The sequence below is a fragment of the Schistocerca cancellata genome, chromosome 10 (genome assembly GCF_023864275.1).
Source record: "Schistocerca cancellata isolate TAMUIC-IGC-003103 chromosome 10, iqSchCanc2.1, whole genome shotgun sequence".
NCBI lineage: Eukaryota > Metazoa > Arthropoda > Insecta > Orthoptera > Acrididae > Schistocerca > Schistocerca cancellata.
In genome coordinates, this window is record NC_064635.1 from 222378826 (window position 1) to 222397080 (window position 18255).

Consider the following 18255-nt stretch of genomic DNA (forward strand, 5'->3'; position numbering starts at 1 on the left):
CGTAACCCCTGCAACCCATAGAAGATAGCTGATTAGTGTTTTTTGTCTTTTTAAAAAAAAATCTCACGGGATAGAACGAACAGATCAGAAAGATAGAACGAACAGATCAGAAAGATAAATATAATAAACTAAAACAGAAATTCGAGGAAACAGATAATTAAAATAAGTAATAAGTGTTTTTAAATTAAAAAAAAAAAATCTCACGAGATAGAACGAACAGATCAGAAAAGTAAATAAAATAAGATAAAACAGAACTGGAGACAGCCACACTCAAACCAAACTCCGCGCCGTCATGACGTCACACACGACAACACCCTTTCGTCACGGGTCAAAGCCGACGCATTGGATCGGACGCTTCTGTCGACCCTGCGATTGAGCCAATAAAGAGAGGAAGTGAGAAATTGGTGTGAAATTTCAGTGTGTCTTACTTATCAGCATGATGGAGATTCCATTCTTAGATACTGAAGTTTTTCTTGTCAGAGCTCAGTGTGGGGGTTTTTAGGCAGTCTTCTTTCACTGAAAAGTAGCAGGCAACAAATACTCATGCCAGTGTGCGTGTAACCAATTTGATTAATTTATTTTTCGATTTGCAGGGCAGCAGGAGAATAACTGATGCAGGATCAAGTGAGAGATATCAGCTTCTGGTTTCTGATGGCTGCCACTTGAACAAGTATGCCTTGCTTGCAAGACATTTGAATGACAGGTTGACGTCTGGAGAGCTGTCGGTCTACTCCATAGTTCGAGTGAACCACTTGTTTACATCTATGGTTAAAAAATTAGGAAGGCCAGAAATGTAAGTCCTCATTTGATATTTGTGTTGCTTACTGGAGAGATTCACTTACTACTGAATTTTAAGAGCCATAAAATGAATCTTTGGTATATAATTGGATGGTAAGAATGGAAATGTAAGCTCCTAGTATGTTGGCGTAAGACGTTGGTTCGCCACTTTTCCTTTCTGTCTTACTGTGATTTTAGGCACATATTGACAATGGGTTTAGTTAATAAGGCAGTGTCCAATTATACCTGTTACATCATATAATGAAAATTCATGGAAATAATTGCCAGTTCGGGCTCAAGGCTTAGGAAGAAACCCATAGTCTTCATACGCGTCTGTGTCGGATGAAAACAGTGTTTGTGTAGTAGACAGCTGTTATTATTCAGTCCTTCTTGAATGTGTAGTCATAACTGCTGCTGAGTATGGAGAGTTCCTTTTAATGTGAGGTTTTGGGAGCAGTGGATCCAGCATTTTTTTCTGTAGAGTGTGCTCCCTGTAAGATTACATTAATAATTCATACATTAAGTAAGCTGAAAAATAACCCCTCCAAATTTTTATGTGAAAACTCTTAAAGTTATTTTAACTAAAATAAAAGTTGAAATTCAACTTCTTTATTTTTTTCTGTCTACATATGTGCAGCCCTATGTCACTAGAGGGCTCAAAATTGTAACATGTAACATGTTGGTGTCTAAAGTAACTGTTGCTGCATGAGAAACAGCATGTTGTGATAGAGTTTAGAAATCAAAGAGTTAATCCACACATGGCGAGTTCTGTCCTCCAGTATGACTATGCCAGACTACACAAGAAAGCTGCAACATCTGCAACAATTACACGCCTCAGATTCACTGTCATTGGTACACTCCATACAGTCCCAACTTAGCTCCATCCAGTTTTTGCCTGTTTCAGTACCGAGCGAGGTGGTGCAGTGGTTAGCACACTGGACTCACATTCAGGATGACGGCAGTTTAAAGCCGCGTCTGGCTGTCCAGAGTTGCGTTTTCCGTGATGTCCCTAAATCTCTCCAGGCAAATGTTGGGATGGTTCCTTTGAAAGGGCACGGCCGACTTCCTTCCGCATCCTTCCCTAGTCCGATGGGATTTACGACCTTGCTGTTTGGTCACCTCTCTCAAATCAACCAACCAACCTGTTTGAATACTTTTGAGGACTACACTGTGATAGTGATAAAGTGGTGCAAACAGAGGTGGGATTGTGGCTTTGTCAACGTCAAACATTATACATCGACTGTATCGGGAAACTGATTGTTGGGAGGAATGTTGGTTGGTTGGTTGGTTGGTTGGTTGGTTGGTTTAAAGGGGGGGGGGGGAGACCAAACTACTAGGTCATTAGTCCCTGGGAGGAATGTGTGTGTCGCCAGGGTGATTGTTGAGAAAAAATTTTGATATGAAAAATAAAGATGTAGAATGGTAATAACATTTTATATAGTACCCTGTAAAGTCAAATATTGTGAATTCGCATCATACCAATGCTGAGCTGATAATTGGAGGGAGGGTTAACTGTTTTTGAGTGCTAGTGCTTGTAGCTGCTGATTCTGGATGAAGCTGTCAACGCTTCTGACAAGTGCTGCGTTTTCTTAAGTGGTTTGGGTACCTCTAAAGCAACAGAATTTTTGATTTTTATTTTTCATCTAGAAATTTATTCAGACCTGGAGTCAATAAATATTCTTAAATAGGTTAAAAGCGGTTATGCTTTGTGTAAGACCAATGGAAATGAATACAAGCAGAAGGAGCATTCACAGTACAATCACTGTTTGTCAATACCATTTACTTGTAACAGTGAGGAAACCTCTGCAGTGGAGAAAATGGAAGAGAACATGAAAGAACAAGCACTAATGAATGCGAGTTGTGTGTTATATAACTCATTGGCACCTGGGTTTGTCAGTACGATGCTAGTATAGTCGTGAAATCAAACTATGAATACAAATAGGATTATTTCGTATTGCAAACACGTGGTACGGTTTTTGTATGACAAGTAGTGTGTTGTTGAATTGCTGTAGAGGAGAGAGGATATTGATTTATGAATGTTTATGCTTGGTGACAGTGGTACTTTTACGATTGAATTGCAGCTCCAGCCTTCCTAATACATGTTTCAGAACACATGTGTCAATAGACACATGTGTCAATAGACTATTATCTTGGGCTACTCATTGCAGATGAGCAAAAATTACAGAGCTGTTTCCTATCTACTGACAACAGTTATGAAAGGTGACTTTTAGAAACTGGTCACAGTCACACTAGTTGCAAGTATTTCTTTAATGTTTTACATCTTGTGCCCAGTTCACTTTGTTCCTCTTGAATTAAGCAATTAATGACTTCACCATTTTCTTCACTTAGAAATGTAGGATGTTGACTGCTTTAGAAATTTCCTGCCAAGCAAAATTTCTTTCTTCGTTTTGTGCTGTGGATGCCTGGCATCCAGCAAACTATGACGAGATTTATATTCTTCTGTTATAATGTGTTTAAAATTAATTGCAACTTTTGACAGTTCAGTACGGAGCAAGTGAAGGGAAGTGTAGTTGCCAGCATGTGCTGAGTACACATGCAGGTGACCATAAAGTCAGGCCTATGTGGCAGGCTTGCATGAAAAGCAAGTCGCACAAACTGGCTGATCTGGAGTCTTTCTCAAACGAATTTAGAGAAACTGTTTGGTAATAAACTCTGGTTCTTACACATCTTATAGCTTATTTCATCAGCTTCATGATGAACTGTCTATCATTTCATTAATGGTCATAATTAATGTGCTATTTCGATATTCAGTAAACAGTGCTGCATCAATTTTTTAAAGTCACTGATTTGCATTTGGTGCATGTTAGGTCATATGTTGTCATATATAAAATGTCAATAACATGTTGAATTGTTCTTTAAACTTGGAAGGATATCACTATCTGTCTCCAATCTCGAGAAAATGAAATGTGTGTAAACCATTCCATCACACACACAACAGCAAAAGAAGCTAGAATGAATTAATCATTAATCCCTCATATCTCATAAATTATTATAGTGGCCAAGATAGACACGAAACCCATGCCTACTACAGTAGTACAAGTTTATATGCTAACAAGCTCTGCAGATGACGAAGAAATTGAAGAACTGTATGATGAGATAAAAGAAATTATTCAGATAGTGAAGGGAGACGAAAATTTAATAGTCATGGGTGACTGGAATTCGTCAGTAGGAAAAGGGAGAGAAGGAAACATTGGTAATGGATTGGGGCTAAGAAATGAAAGAGGAAGCTGTCCGGTAGAATTTTGCAGAGAGCATAACTTAATCATAGCTAACACTTGGTTCAAGAATCATAAAGGAAGGTTGTATACATGGAAGAAGCCTGGAGATACTGACAGGTTTCAGATAGATTATATAATGGTAAGACAGAGATTTAGGAACCAGGTTTTAAATTGTAAGACATTTCCAGGGGCAGATGTGGACTCTGACCACAATCTATTGGTTATGAACTGTAGATTAAAACTGAAGAAATTGCAGAAAGGTGGGAATTTAAGGAGATGGGACCTGGATAAACTGACTAAACCAGAGGTTGTACAGAGTTTCAGGGACAGCATAAGGGAACAATTGACAGGAATGGGGGAAAGAAATACAATAGAAGAAGAATGGGTAGCTCTGAGGGATGAAGTAGTGAAGGCAGCAGAGGATCAAGTAGGTAAAAAGATGAGGGCTAGTAGAAATCCTTGGGTAACAGAAGAAATATTGAATTTAATTGATGAAAGGAGAAAATATAAAAATGCAGTAAATGAAGCAGGCAAAAAGGAATACTAACGTCTCAAAAATGAGATCGACAGGAAGTGCAAAATGGCTAAGTAGGCATGGCTAGAGGACAAATGTAAGGATGTAGAGGCTTATCTCACTAGGGGTAAGATAGATACAGCCTACAAGAAAATTAGAGAGACCTTTGGATAAAAGAGAACCACTTGTATGAATATCAAGAGCTCAGATGGAAACCCAGTTCTAAGCAAAGAAGGGAAAGCAGAAAGGTGGAAGGAGTATATAGAGGGTCTATACAAGGGCGATGTACTAGAGGACAATATTATGGAAACGGAAGAGGATGTAGATGAAATGGGAGATAAGATACTGCGTGAAGAGTTTGACAGAGCACTGAAAGACCTGAGTCGTAACAAGGCCCCGGGAGTAGACAAAATTCCATTAGAACTACTGACGGCCTTGGGAGAGCCAGTCCTGATGAAACTCTACCATCTCGTGAGCAAGATGTACGAGACAGGTGAAATACCCTCAGACTTCAAGAAGAATATAATAATTCCAATCCCAAAGAAAGCAGATGTTGACAGATGTGAAAATTACCAAATTATCAGTTTAATAAGCCACAGCTGCAAAATACTAACGCGAATTATTTACAGACGAATGGAAAAACTGGTAGAAGCCGACCTCGGGGAAGATCAGTTTGGATTCCGCAGAAATGTTGGGACACGTGAGGCAAGGAAAGGAAAACCTATGTTTCTAGCATTTGTAGACTTAGAGAAAGCTTTTGACAATGTTGACTGGAATACTCTCTTTCAAATTCTAAAGGTGGCAGGGGTAAAATACAGGGAGTGAAAGGATATTTACAATTTGTACAGAAACCAGATGGCAGTTATAAGAGTCGAGGGGCATGAAAGGGAAGCAGTGGTTGAGAAGGGAGTGTGACAGGGTTGTAGCCTCTCCCCGATGCTATTCAATCCGTATATTGAGCAAGTGGTAAAGGAAACAAAAGAAAAATTTGGAGTAGGTATTAAAATCCAGGGAGAAGAAATAAAGACTTGAGGTTCGCCGATGACATTGTAATTCTATCAGAGACAGCAAAGGACTTGGAAGAGCAGTTGAACGGAATGGCTAGTGTCTTGGAAGGAGGATATAAGATGAACATCAACAAAAGTAAAACGAGGATAATGGAATGTAGTCGAATTAAGTCGTGTAATGCTGAGGGAATTAGATTAGGAAATGAGACACTTAAAGTAGTAAAGGAGTTTTGCTATTTGGGGAGCAAAATAACTGATGATGGTTGAAGTAGAGAGGATATAAAATGTAGACTGGCAATGGCAAGGAAAGCGTTTCTGAAGAAGAGAAATTTGTTAACATCGAGTATAGGTTTAAGTGTCAGGAAGTCGTTTCTGAAAGTATTTGTATGGAGTGTAGCCATGTATGGAAGTGAAACATGGACAATAAATAGCTTGGACAAGAAGAGAATAGAAGCTTTCAAAATGTGGTGCTACAGAAGAATGTTGAAGATTAGGTGGGTAGATCACGTAACTAATGAGGAGGTATTAAATAGGATTGGGGAGAAGAGAAGTTTGTGGCACAATTTGACTAGAAGAAGAGATCGGTTGGTAGGACATGTCCTGAGGCATCAAGGGATCACAAATTTAGCATTGGAGGGCAGCGTGGAGGGTAAACATCGTAGAGGGAGACCAAGAGATGAATACACTAAGCAGATTCAGAAGGATGTAGGTTGCAGTAGGTACTGGGAGATGAAGGAGCTTGCACAGGATAGATTAGCATGGAGAGCTGCATCAAACCAGTGTCAGGACTGAAGACGACAACAACAACAACAACAACAACAACAACATCTCATAAATGGTTTGAGATATCAGAACAAGGTTTGGCAAATGATAACATTAGGATAGGATTTTGCCATATGATTAATGTGTGAAGCTTCCATCTCTACTCTGATATTCAAGATACTACAAATTTTTGTTTCAAATGAAGTAATGTGATTTTTAAGGACAATCAATAGCTAGTGAACCAAGAATTGCTGTGGGTTTTGCAACAATATAACTGAAGTTAAACATTTATTTTTATTCTGAGAATTGGTTTTTTCATGAACTGTGGACCTTTGTTGCCCTTAGATGCTAGTTTAATAGTACAGTGTTTCAGGATTCTGTTGCAGCGCCAACTGCATTAGAATGTTAATCAGATGATATTTGTAAAGTCTGCTGTGATTTGGCAAAAGAAGCAACTTTTAACATGGCAACAAGAGAAGTTGTGTGTTCAAAACTCGTCATTGTTTTTCATGAACCCTTGTGTTTTAAACTACCTTCTCGGTACGACTGACAACTCGAGACCTGTCATGTGGTGCAACATTTGCAGTGGCTTCTTTTGTTAGCATTTCAACCTCAGGGAGTGCAGACTTCTTGGTGGTTTTTGCCATGTTGCTTTTTGTCAGGGGCCCATATATTCTCAATCGGATTTAAATGAACGTGTTACAGAGGAAGCGTGATTAAACTATGTCCTTTGGCATCAACCAGTTGGTTGACCTGCTAGTGTGAAGTTTTTGGATTGTACAGCAAAAAAGTTCCATTAACTTCACCATATTTATACATGCTAGGTTCAACCTTCGCTGCATCGTCTTAGTTTTATGCATTACAACAGAATGGTGTGCCGCTTTGTCCATTACTATTATCAAATTCGGAGGAATATTTTGCAGCAGAACGTTATCTTCACAGCTGGTGAACGTGTTCTTGTCGACCACTTTTATTGTGAAACTTGTGTTCAGACATATTACACTGTTGTTATTAATGCAGCACCAAAATAATACATTTGTTCGCAGTACCTAATAACTGCAGATAACTTAAATGCCAGAAGAAAATGCTTTGCAAGTAATGCTGCTGAACATGGATGCATCTAATGCGCAATACCACTTGGTGCTTTTCATCCATGGCATGGCAACAGGGGCGTTTTACCAGCGAACTGTTGGCGGTGTGGTAGGGAAAGCCGGCTCGCCGTTGGTGTTACCTCGGCAGTGGCGTCACATCCCCTTCAGCGAGTAAAACATCAATACCGTATTTACTCGAATCTAAGCCGCACTTTTTTTCCGGTTTTTGTAATCCAAAAAACCGCCTGCGGCTTTGAATCGAGTGCAAAGTAAGCGGAAGTTCTGAAAAATGTTGGTAGGTGCCACCACAACTAACTTCTGCCGTCGAATATATGTAGCGCTACACAGGCATGCTTTGCAAGCACAAAGATAAATACTGACGCCAAAACCTCTGCGTCAGTAAATAAATTAAAAAAAGGTGGAAGACGAGCTTTTTTCTCCGCTCCGAGTGTCGACCACTGCATTTTCATACATTATCCAACGAAGTAAATACAAATTCCGTATTGTTCTTCTTCCAATGTAACAGCATTTCAATGGGCTACGAAAATCCGACTGGCAAGACTGGGATGTTTGTCAATATGGCCAACTCTACGTTCTGAATTTTTTCCTACCTGTGAGAAGAGATGGTTGCTAATAGGAACTTTTATGAATTGTGAATCACATGCAGTATTCTCTTCACCATAAGATTAATACGAATATAAACATTTTGCCATGTATTCTTTCGTGTTTGCTGCTATGTCATTTAAATTCTGTCTGCCTAATAAACTACGAAACTAGTGTGAGACAACAGCAAACGCGGAAGAATATACATACCATGTCATGTTTATATTCGTATTATTCTTATGCCTAATAGTGATACAGTCAGAAATAAAGCATGGCACTTGACTAGATTTTTAAATCTAAGATGACTCTAATTTCTGTGCAGAATGTAATGTACTAAAGAGGCGTCTGCTAAGATTTTCAAATGGAGAAAAATTTTCGCTAAACTCTCGTTCAGAACATCATCTGTCATACGCAGTCTATTATTGAGTTCTTGTTGATCATTATCAAAGAAAGCAGCAGTGTAACTAACAACAAATAGTCTCTTGCTATTGTTTCGCTAATGTGACGATTCTTCTCCCTCTCTCTCTCTCTCTCTCTCTCTCTCTCTCTCTCTCTCTCTTGCGGCGGTAGCGCGCACACAAAAGCAAGCCATGCCGCGAGCGGCGATAGGCCGTAAACACTCATTATCCGAATGCAATAAACAATGCATGACACAGTACGGTAATGCATTTTCAGCTTAGAGTGACGTAAACACCTATAACAAAGAGAACGGCACTTATCAGATCAAAGAAAAATAAGCAATCAATTCAAACCAGACGAAGCGCGTGAAAAAGGAAGGGTACCTGTATAAATGAGGACGGAGCGCCTGACGCATAGCAATGGCTACCTGGTAAAGCTTAACTGCTAAGCTTACGACTCGAATCAAACTACTGTAGCTGTATCGTCATTCATTCGACCTAAATTGTGTCTCATATTACAATGGACCAACTTTGTTTCGATTTGGAGGTGCGGCATAAAACTTTTCTCTCCCCTTGAATTTCGAGTCTCAAATTTCAGGTGCGGCTTAGATTCGGGAAAATTTTTTTTCCTCGATTTCAAGTCTCATTTTTCAGGTGCGGCTTAGATTCGAGTGCGGCTTAGATTCGAGTCAATACGGTAGTCGCAACTAATTTTAACCCTTTGACTGCTGCGGATGTGTTAAGTTGTCATGCCTCGCCGTTCCCCTGGTGTGCCTGATGTGTATACATGCGGCCTTGGGTCTTCCCTACAGTGCTAAGGAAGTGTTTACACGTCCCACGCCACCGGCCTTCCCACCGCTAGGGACTTGTTTGGGTGCACTGAGTCACAGCTACCTGAGTGCTACGGACGTCTATACACGCAGAGCTGTCTTTCTGCCTCGCTCTTCTAATAACTGTTCAGTGACCTGACCGTGTAGTTCGAGAGTGCATATTTCTTTGTTGCTGTGTTCGCTCTTTGCAGAATTCGACTTAGATTCCTGTATTTTTGTCAGTTTTCTTGTTTTCTATGTGACAAATGTCATGTCTCCGTGGTTGCTCAGATAAAGAAATCCTGGATACGCTCACTAAGAGCGACAGTGAGTGTGAATTATCTGACGTTGCTAACAGTGATGAGTCTTCAACAGAATCTTGAAGCTGTAGCCCTCAGCCCTTTACATCAGAGGGGAGAGCAAGAATTACAGTCAGCAGTTCCTCTGAATCCGAGGAATCAGACAGTGACAGTGAAACGGTTCAGAAAAAAGCACGCTTAAGTGACACATTTGCCTGGAGAGAAACATATTTCCAGCCATTCAACCATCACTTCAATGACTCTAGTTCAGGACACAAATGTCAATTAGATACTGACCCAAGCATTGTTTCATTTTTTGTGATATTTATGTCTGAAAAACTGTTGCAATTTATTGCAGACGAAACAAATCGTTTTTATGTTTACACCAGAGAAAATACTACAGAATCTGTGAATTCTCGACTGTCAAAGTGGAAAGACACTGGATTTGAGAAAATGTATTGTTTTGTTTCTGTTTGCCTTCTAATGGCGCAAGTTAAGAAGTTAAAATTAAGTGATTATTGGTCCAGAGATACCCTTTTGAACACACCAGTTTTCAGCGAAATTATGTCCAGAGACCATTTTTGTCTACTTCTGAGAATGTACTCTGCGAGCATTGGAGGCAACAGTCTATTTAAAGTTTGCACGATTGTTGACAAAAGTTCGTAAGACGTTTCGCAATTCATTTCACCCACATCACATGCTTTGTGTTGATAAAGTCTCTTGCTGTTCAAAGGACGATTATCTTCTAAGCAATTTATTCCAACCAAGCGAAGTAGATTCGGAATAAAGATATTTGTACTGTGTGACTGTCAGAGTGGGTATACTTTAGATTTTCTTGTATATACAGGAGCAACAATAGAAATTGGGTTCCACAAATTGGGAAAAAGTGGCGACATAGTGGCAGCTCTTATGGGACCATATTTGGAAGAGGGTCATATTCTATATGTCAATAACTGGTACTCCAGCCCGGTCCTGTTCCTCTAGCTTCAAAACCATGGAAGAGCCGCATGTGGCATGTTCGTAAGAACAGGCGCAACATGCCAAAACTGCAGAAGAAATTAAAACGAGGAGAAACTGAGTTTAGGTCCACTGACAAGGTCCTTGCCATCAAGTGGTGCAATAAGAGAGAGGTGTACATGTTGACCACAAGTCACACAACACAAATGGTTGAAACAGAGAAAACCGACAGAAATACTTGCGAAAAAATAAAGAAACCGCAATGTATTCTAGATTACAATTAGAGTATGGGTGCATTTGACAATTGTGACATGTTACTGAGCTTGGTGGGATCATTGCGTAAGACTGTGAAATGGTATAAGAAATATTTTTTTCACATTCTGGATTTGTGCACTCTAAATGCTCATGCTCTCCACTGGTTGGTAATGGCGAGAAATGGCACTCGCAGAGTTTCACCTTTCTCTCGTAAGGGAGATGGTAGAAAAATATGCTACAGAATGGGGAAAAGCTGGTAGGGGAAGGCACGACGACGACGAGAATCCTCTACGATTCGCAGGGAGACATTTTCCGGCTGTTATCGTGAGTGAACAGTCGCAGAAAAGTATGCTAATGCGCAGAAGCATGGTTTGCATGAAATAGAAAGTGTGCCGGGAAACTAGATACCAATGCAAAACTTGCGACATTCCATTATGTGCTGCACCCTGCTTTGAAACTTATCATACAAAGAAGCATTGCTAATCATTGGGAACTAAATCTGAAAAAATTTATTGACACTTCTGAATGAATTAGTAAAAAAAAAGACAAAAATGTAAAAATATAAATCTATTTTTACCTTCGCCGGTCCAAAGTACAGATCGAAAAGAAGTATTGGAAATAGATGCAACAGGTGTAAAATTATTCAAACGAATCCTAACATCATATGTAGCAGTTCACTGACAAATGAACGGACTTGGTGATTGAGATGGCACAATATCTGTACTGTGGCAAATGTAATTATGCCGAGTACATTGCACCAGTATAACAAAACCCATACGTTAATCTGCATATGATACATTTAAATTATTAACATGGACAGTTATATTCTTTTATCCTTAGTAGTACAAATGTGGAGCACACTCGGTCTACTTGTACAAAACATGTTTTCCATAACTGATTTAAACACCTTTGATCAATGTTAAACAACATGCCAAAGTTAAGACCCTTTTCTAAGTGCGATTTTTCTTGCTACTTTGTCTCTGTTGTTAGCCAAAATTAAAAATTTTTGTTCTGGGGAGGGTGGGGGCTTAAAATTTGTTGTTCGAATGAGACTGGCTTTGAAGCATTAATAGAAAACGATATGTGAAAAAGAAGTATCGAATACACCCTGCTTCCATCTTTTCATAAAAATCGACATCTTTTTGACTAATTTATTGGAAAATAGTAGGGGAATAAAAATTTTGATTCCTTATCGTTGTGCAGTCAATCTATTGCACTCTAAATTTCATTTTCATCATGCCTTCACACTACTAGACATGCTAACCTGAAGTTTACATTGATTTTTGTGCCCAACTTTCATTCCAGTTGGTATGTTTTATGGAGCATAGTTTTCTAGCAAAATCGGAGTGAAAATATTGCATTTTTTATGTTTTTACAAAATCTTCAATTTTGTGCTTAATTCATTCAGTTCTGAAAAGTGATATGGAAATGAAACTTTATCCTTAAGAACCTTGTGTTGTTAGGCTACTACATGCCAAGTTGCACGTTCGTCATAGCATTAGTTCGGGAGATGCAAGAAGCCAAACTTCGAAATTTTTTCGGGCGCCTATTTTTTTGGCTGATGTACCTAAAATTTTCTGGCTCAGTATGGCTCATAAAATTCTTTTCATTATTATTCTTAAGAGAACGCATAAAATTGTACAAGATGGCCAAATTTTATTTCTTTACAAAAACAATTGCCCAAGATATTACACTGTTCACATTTAGGCAAACGCAGAAGCAAAAACCCTGCCAATTTTGATTCTCTGGAAAAAACACGTAATGAAACAAGCGCTCATGCATTAATGCAAATGAATTGCTACTGAATGTTTTTAGCATCTGTTTGTGTCCCGTTTACACTGTGTTCACTCTTTTGCAAACCAGGCTTTAGATGAAATGGGTCTAGAGCTACCTCTATAAAATATTACAGTTTTTTATTATATAATTATTTGCTTCATTTTTTTTTTACTTGCCTATTTTTCAGCTGTCTTAAAATTCATAAAATTAAAGGCATAGGACTACCTAAAAATACAGTGGACAGACAACAAATGGTAAACAATATCTGAACAGCGATTTGTTGTGGTAACGCACAAAATTACTTCAAACTGAAGAGCCAGTATTATAGAAGGTCGAGCCATCTGAAACTGAACTAGCTGATGTTTGACTAGGAGAAAACATTTCCTGTATAATTTTCAAAAATGAATCACACATACACAGAAAAGTGGGAGTGAGTGAGTTTACAGGTTACACCTTTCATTGTTGTTTATTCTCACATTGTTCCAGTGTCCAGCCCCCTTCTTTTAGTAATGCATGTCATCTGAAATTTAGTGATTATTGCAAGTCTGTGTTGCAGGAGTGTCATGATAATCCATGACCTGACAATACTGGCAAAGGGTTCGGAGGTCAGCATGATGATCGGCAATCCTGTAGCCTTGCCAGAGGACGGCTTCAGTACGGCAGCACTGCCTGCACCCACAGGGCCAGCTATAACGTCTCTTGCAGAGTCCAGGATACAAGCAAATGGCAGTAAGTACATAGTCAGAAACTTGTTGCTCTGCCGTGTGATAGATCCAATCTGCTGAGAATGCATGTAGAGAGAGTGTAACTAGCTTTCCTATCCAGAATGAGATTTTCACTCTGCAGCGGAGTGTGCGCTGATATGAAACTTCCTGGCAGATTAAAACTGTGTGCCCGACCGAGACTCGAACTCGGGACCTTTGCCTTTCGCGGGCAAGTGCTCTACCAACTGAGCTACCGAAGCACGACTCACGCCCGGTACCCACAGCTTCACTTCTGCCAGTACCTCGTCTCCTACCTTCCAAACTTTACAGAAGCTCTCCTGCGAACCTTGCAGAACTAGCACTCCTGAAAGAAAGGATATTGCGGAGACATGGCTTAGCCACAGCCTGGGGGATGTTTCCAGAATGAGATTTTCACTCTGCAGCGGAGTGTGCGCTGATATGAAACTTCCTGGCAGATTAAAACTGTGTGCCCGACCGAGACTCGAACTCGGGACCTTTGCCTTTCGCGGGCAAGTGCTCTACCAACTGAGCTACCGAAGCACGACTCACGCCCGGTACCCACAGCTTCACTTCTGCCAGTACCTCGTCTCCTACCTTCCAAACTTTACAGAAGCTCTCCTGCGAACCTTGCAGAACTAGCACTCCTGAAAGAAAGGATATTGCGGAGACATGGCTTAGCCACAGCCTGGGGGATGTTTCCAGAATGAGATTTTCACTCTGCAGCGGAGTGTGCGCTGATATGAAACTTCCTGGCAGATTAAAACTGTGTGCCCGACCGAGACTCGAACTCGGGACCTTTGCCTTTCGCGGGCAAGTGCTCTACCAACTGAGCTACCGAAGCACGACTCACGCCCGGTACCCACAGCTTCACTTCTGCCAGTACCTCGTCTCCTACCTTCCAAACTTTACAGAAGCTCTCCTGCGAACCTTGCAGAACTAGCACTCCTGAAAGAAAGGATATTGCGGAGACATGGCTTAGCCACAGCCTGGGGGATGTTTCCAGAATGAGATTTTCACTCTGCAGCGGAGTGTGCGCTGATATGAAACTTCCTGGCAGATTAAAACTGTGTGCCCGACCGAGACTCGAACTCGGGACCTTTGCCTTTCGCGGGCAAGTGCTCTACCAACTGAGCTACCGAAGCACGACTCACGCCCGGTACCCACAGCTTCACTTCTGCCAGTACCTCGTCTCCTACCTTCCAAACTTTACAGAAGCTCTCCTGCGAACCTTGCAGAACTAGCACTCCTGAAAGAAAGGATATTGCGGAGACATGGCTTAGCCACAGCCTGGGGGATGTTTCCAGAATGAGATTTTCACTCTGCAGCGGAGTGTGCGCTGATATGAAACTTCCTGGCAGATTAAAACTGTGTGCCCGACCGAGACTCGAACTCGGGACCTTTGCCTTTCGCGGGCATCTGCCAGGAAGTTTCATATCAGCGCACACTCCGCTGCAGAGTGAAAATCTCATTCTGGAAACATCCCCCAGGCTGTGGCTAAGCCATGTCTCCGCAATATCCTTTCTTTCAGGAGTGCTAGTTCTGCAAGGTTCGCAGGAGAGCTTCTGTAAAGTTTGGAAGGTAGGAGACGAGGTACTGGCAGAAGTGAAGCTGTGGGTACCGGGCGTGAGTCGTGCTTCGGTAGCTCAGTTGGTAGAGCACTTGCCCGCGAAAGGCAAAGGTCCCGAGTTCGAGTCTCGGTCGGGCACACAGTTTTAATCTGCCAGGAAGTTTTAGCTTTCCTATGTTGTAAGGTTGTTTACTAGCTTCGAAACTGCAGGTCCTTGGTATTCTAACCTCAGATAATGAAATTGTCAGTGAGGTTCAATTTAAAACTTTAGGTACCCTCTCTCCTTAGCAGTAATGAAACAGCACCTGCATTGTGTTATGTGTAGTCATCTGCTTATGTTTGAAGCTGATTTTGTTTTGGAGTCTGTAAGAGAATTTAAAGGAGCTATTTATTCAGCACTACTAGTTATATATATAACGGGAGCACAATGATGTATGGATAATCCGTTATAAATACCAATGACAGAGCAACACAGGTATGTTTCACAGCAATGAATTTAACTAATTGTGCCACACCCTACCTTGACTTTTCCATGTAATTTTAAAGTCCTTTGAAAAATGGATCCTCAGAATTCGCAGTATATATTTTATACAAAAAACTTTTGCATGTGATGCACAACAGAAGTTGCTGCTTGAACTATACTTCTGCTTTTCGTTGACTTCGCCAACTCTTGACCCGGATGTAGACCTAGTTATGGAGCAGCCTGTCAGAACAATCTACATTTTTTTTTATTTATTTATTTATTTATTTTTTTTTTTTTTGCACATACATGTCACACAGTGTCTGCAGCTCGTGGTCTAGTGGCTAGTATTGCTGCTTCTGGATCACGGGGTCCCGGGTTTGATTCCCAGCAGGATTGGGATTTTCTCTGCCCACGGACTGGGCATTTGTGTTGTCCTCAACATTTCATCATCCTCTTAATTTGTGACAGTGGCTTGATTGGACTGTGAAACAAAAATTGACTGTGAAAAAATTGGGACTTAGGATGGGCGCTAATGACTGCACAGTTGAGTGCCTCACAAACCAAACCAAACATCATGTCACACTGCTTCATTATTTCTTAACACACCAAAGCTATATCAGTAATTCAACCAACAAATGTGACAGTATGTATTTTGATAAATCCACAACTGTTGCTACAATTTTTCATAATTAATTAATCTGATGTAGTTGTAATTGACAAATCCTTTATTTGGATAAAATCTTACACATCGGGAAGTAAATCCCATCGTCAAGCTTTTTTTTTTTTAAAAAAAAAGGTAAACTAAGGGGGATACTATTTAAAATCAATGTTAAAAGGGTCTATACAAATGTGAATGTCAGGTTATACCTGGATTTTGTAAAAGAAAATTGTACCAGTCATGTAAAACATGCAGCAAGTTTATTGAGTAGCATGTGAGCTCCTGTGTGGGTGAGTCATGAAAAGATCATTTCGGTCAACTAAACAGGGCATAAGTGAATAAAAAGTAATGAATCAACATATAACATTCATTGCCAGATTAATGTAATCTAAGAAAATTACCGAACAATCAGTTTAATAAGCCACAGCTGCAAAATACTAACACGAATTCTTTACAGACGAATGGAAAAACTAGTAGAAGCCGACCTCGGGGAAGATCAGTTTGGATTCCGTAGAAATACTGGAACACGTGAGGCAATACTGGCCTTACGACTTATCTTAGAAGAAAGATTAAGGAAAGGCAAACCTACGTTTCTAGCATTTGTAGACTTAGAGAAAGCTTTTGACAATGTTGACTGGAGTGTAGCCATGTATGGAAATGAAACATGCCGGTAAATAGTTTGGACAAGAAGAGAATAGAAGCTTTCGAAATGTGGTGCTACAGAAGAATGCTGAAGATTAGATGGGTAGATCACATAACTAATGAGGAAGTATTGAATAGGATTGGGGAGAAGAGAAGTTTGTGGCACAACTTGACCAGAAGAAGGGATCGGTTGGTAGGACATGTTCTGAGGCATCAAGGGATCACCAATTTAGTATTGGAGGGCAGCGTGGAGGGTAAAAATCGTATGGCTAGACCAGGAGATGAATACACTAAGCAGATTCAGAAGGATGTAGGTTGCAGTAGGTACTGGGAGATGAAGAAGCTTACACAGGATAGAGTAGCATGGAGAGCTGCATCAAACCAGTCTCAGGACTGAAGACCACAACAACAACAACAACAACTGCGAATGGTTAGACATGGTGTAGGCTTAAGTAAAATGAAGACATAAATATCATAGAATGCCAGTTTTTGAACGTTAAAAGTAGTTTACCGCATAAGTGCTCAGCCAACCACATGATATGGACACCCAGCAAGACAGTAAACAGATGCCACGTGAACTGCAGTGAGATGTCTCGGTAGACATGTACATCATAGAGTGGCTGTTGCCAGAAATAATACGAAAGGGGCAGAGGGGGAGGAACAACCTAAGAAATCACAGCTAATAACACAGGAGTACCCCCCACGTTTCCTCTCAAACACCACCTGCTACTAAAAGTGCTAAAGCCATATTACCATCTGAATGGCGTTACCTAAGATAGGTGTGGTACAGAGCAACTGATACACAATATCCTTGTCCATCTCTACACAATCCCTGCTTCCAACCCCTTGCCTCATGGCTCATATCCCTGTAATAGAGATAGATGCAAGACCTGTCCCGTATATCCTCCCACAGTCACCTACTTCAGTCAGGTCACAAGTATCACCTATGCTGTCAAAAGCAGGGCTACCTGTGAAACTAGTCATGTGATCTACAAACTAAGCTGCAACCTCTGTACTGTGTTCTACTTGGGCATGACAACCAACAAGCTGTCTGTCTGCATGAATGGCCACCAATAAACTGTGGACAAGAATCAACTGGACTACCATGTTGCTGAGCATGCTGCTCAACATGACGTTCATTTCAATGACAGCTTCACAGTCTGTGTCATCTGGATCCTTCGCATAAACACCAGCTTTTCTCAATTGTGAAAGTGGGAACTCACCCTGCAGTATATCCTACGTTCCCAAAACCCTCCTGAACTCGTCCTTCATTTGTCATTGTCCTTAACCGTCTATCCCTTTCCCAGTTACCGTTCCAGCATTACACAGCCCTGTACTGCCCCAAAGCACCCAGTCTTCTTACTTCTCTCCCTTCCTGCTACCCCCCCTCTCTCCCCCGCTCTCTAACATCCTCATTGCACCTAGCTGCCCTACTCTCCAACTCATCGCTGCACGATCCCACAAGCAGCACTTAACTGTCCCTCATCCCTACCCCGCTATACTTCCCCCTCCCAGCTCCAGCCTCTTCCTTACCCCCATCTGTGTGTGTGTGTGTGTGTGTGTGTGTGTGTGTGTGTGTGTGTGTGTGTAATTTTCAGCTAAGGCCTTGTTAGCCAAAACCTTCTTTTCTGAAAGTCATTTTGCTGTGTCAATCTGCAACTCGCCATCTCCGCTGTACAGTGAGTAGCAGCTATCCTTCCATTGTTCAATGGA

The 18255-nt window shown here is 40.8% G+C and overlaps 1 protein-coding gene across 4 annotated transcripts in view; it reads left to right on the forward strand.

Moving 5' to 3' along the window:
* LOC126106807 (replication protein A 70 kDa DNA-binding subunit-like) overlaps positions 1 to 18255 on the forward strand; it is an 84251-nt gene that overhangs the window by 1623 nt on the left and 64373 nt on the right. For all 4 annotated transcript variants that reach the window (XM_049913199.1, XM_049913198.1, XM_049913201.1 and 1 more), the window contains exons 3-4: positions 594 to 793; positions 13044 to 13216. In XM_049913199.1, the coding sequence (XP_049769156.1) occupies positions 594 to 793; positions 13044 to 13216 (373 nt within the window). The remainder of the gene's footprint in view (positions 1 to 593; positions 794 to 13043; positions 13217 to 18255) is intronic.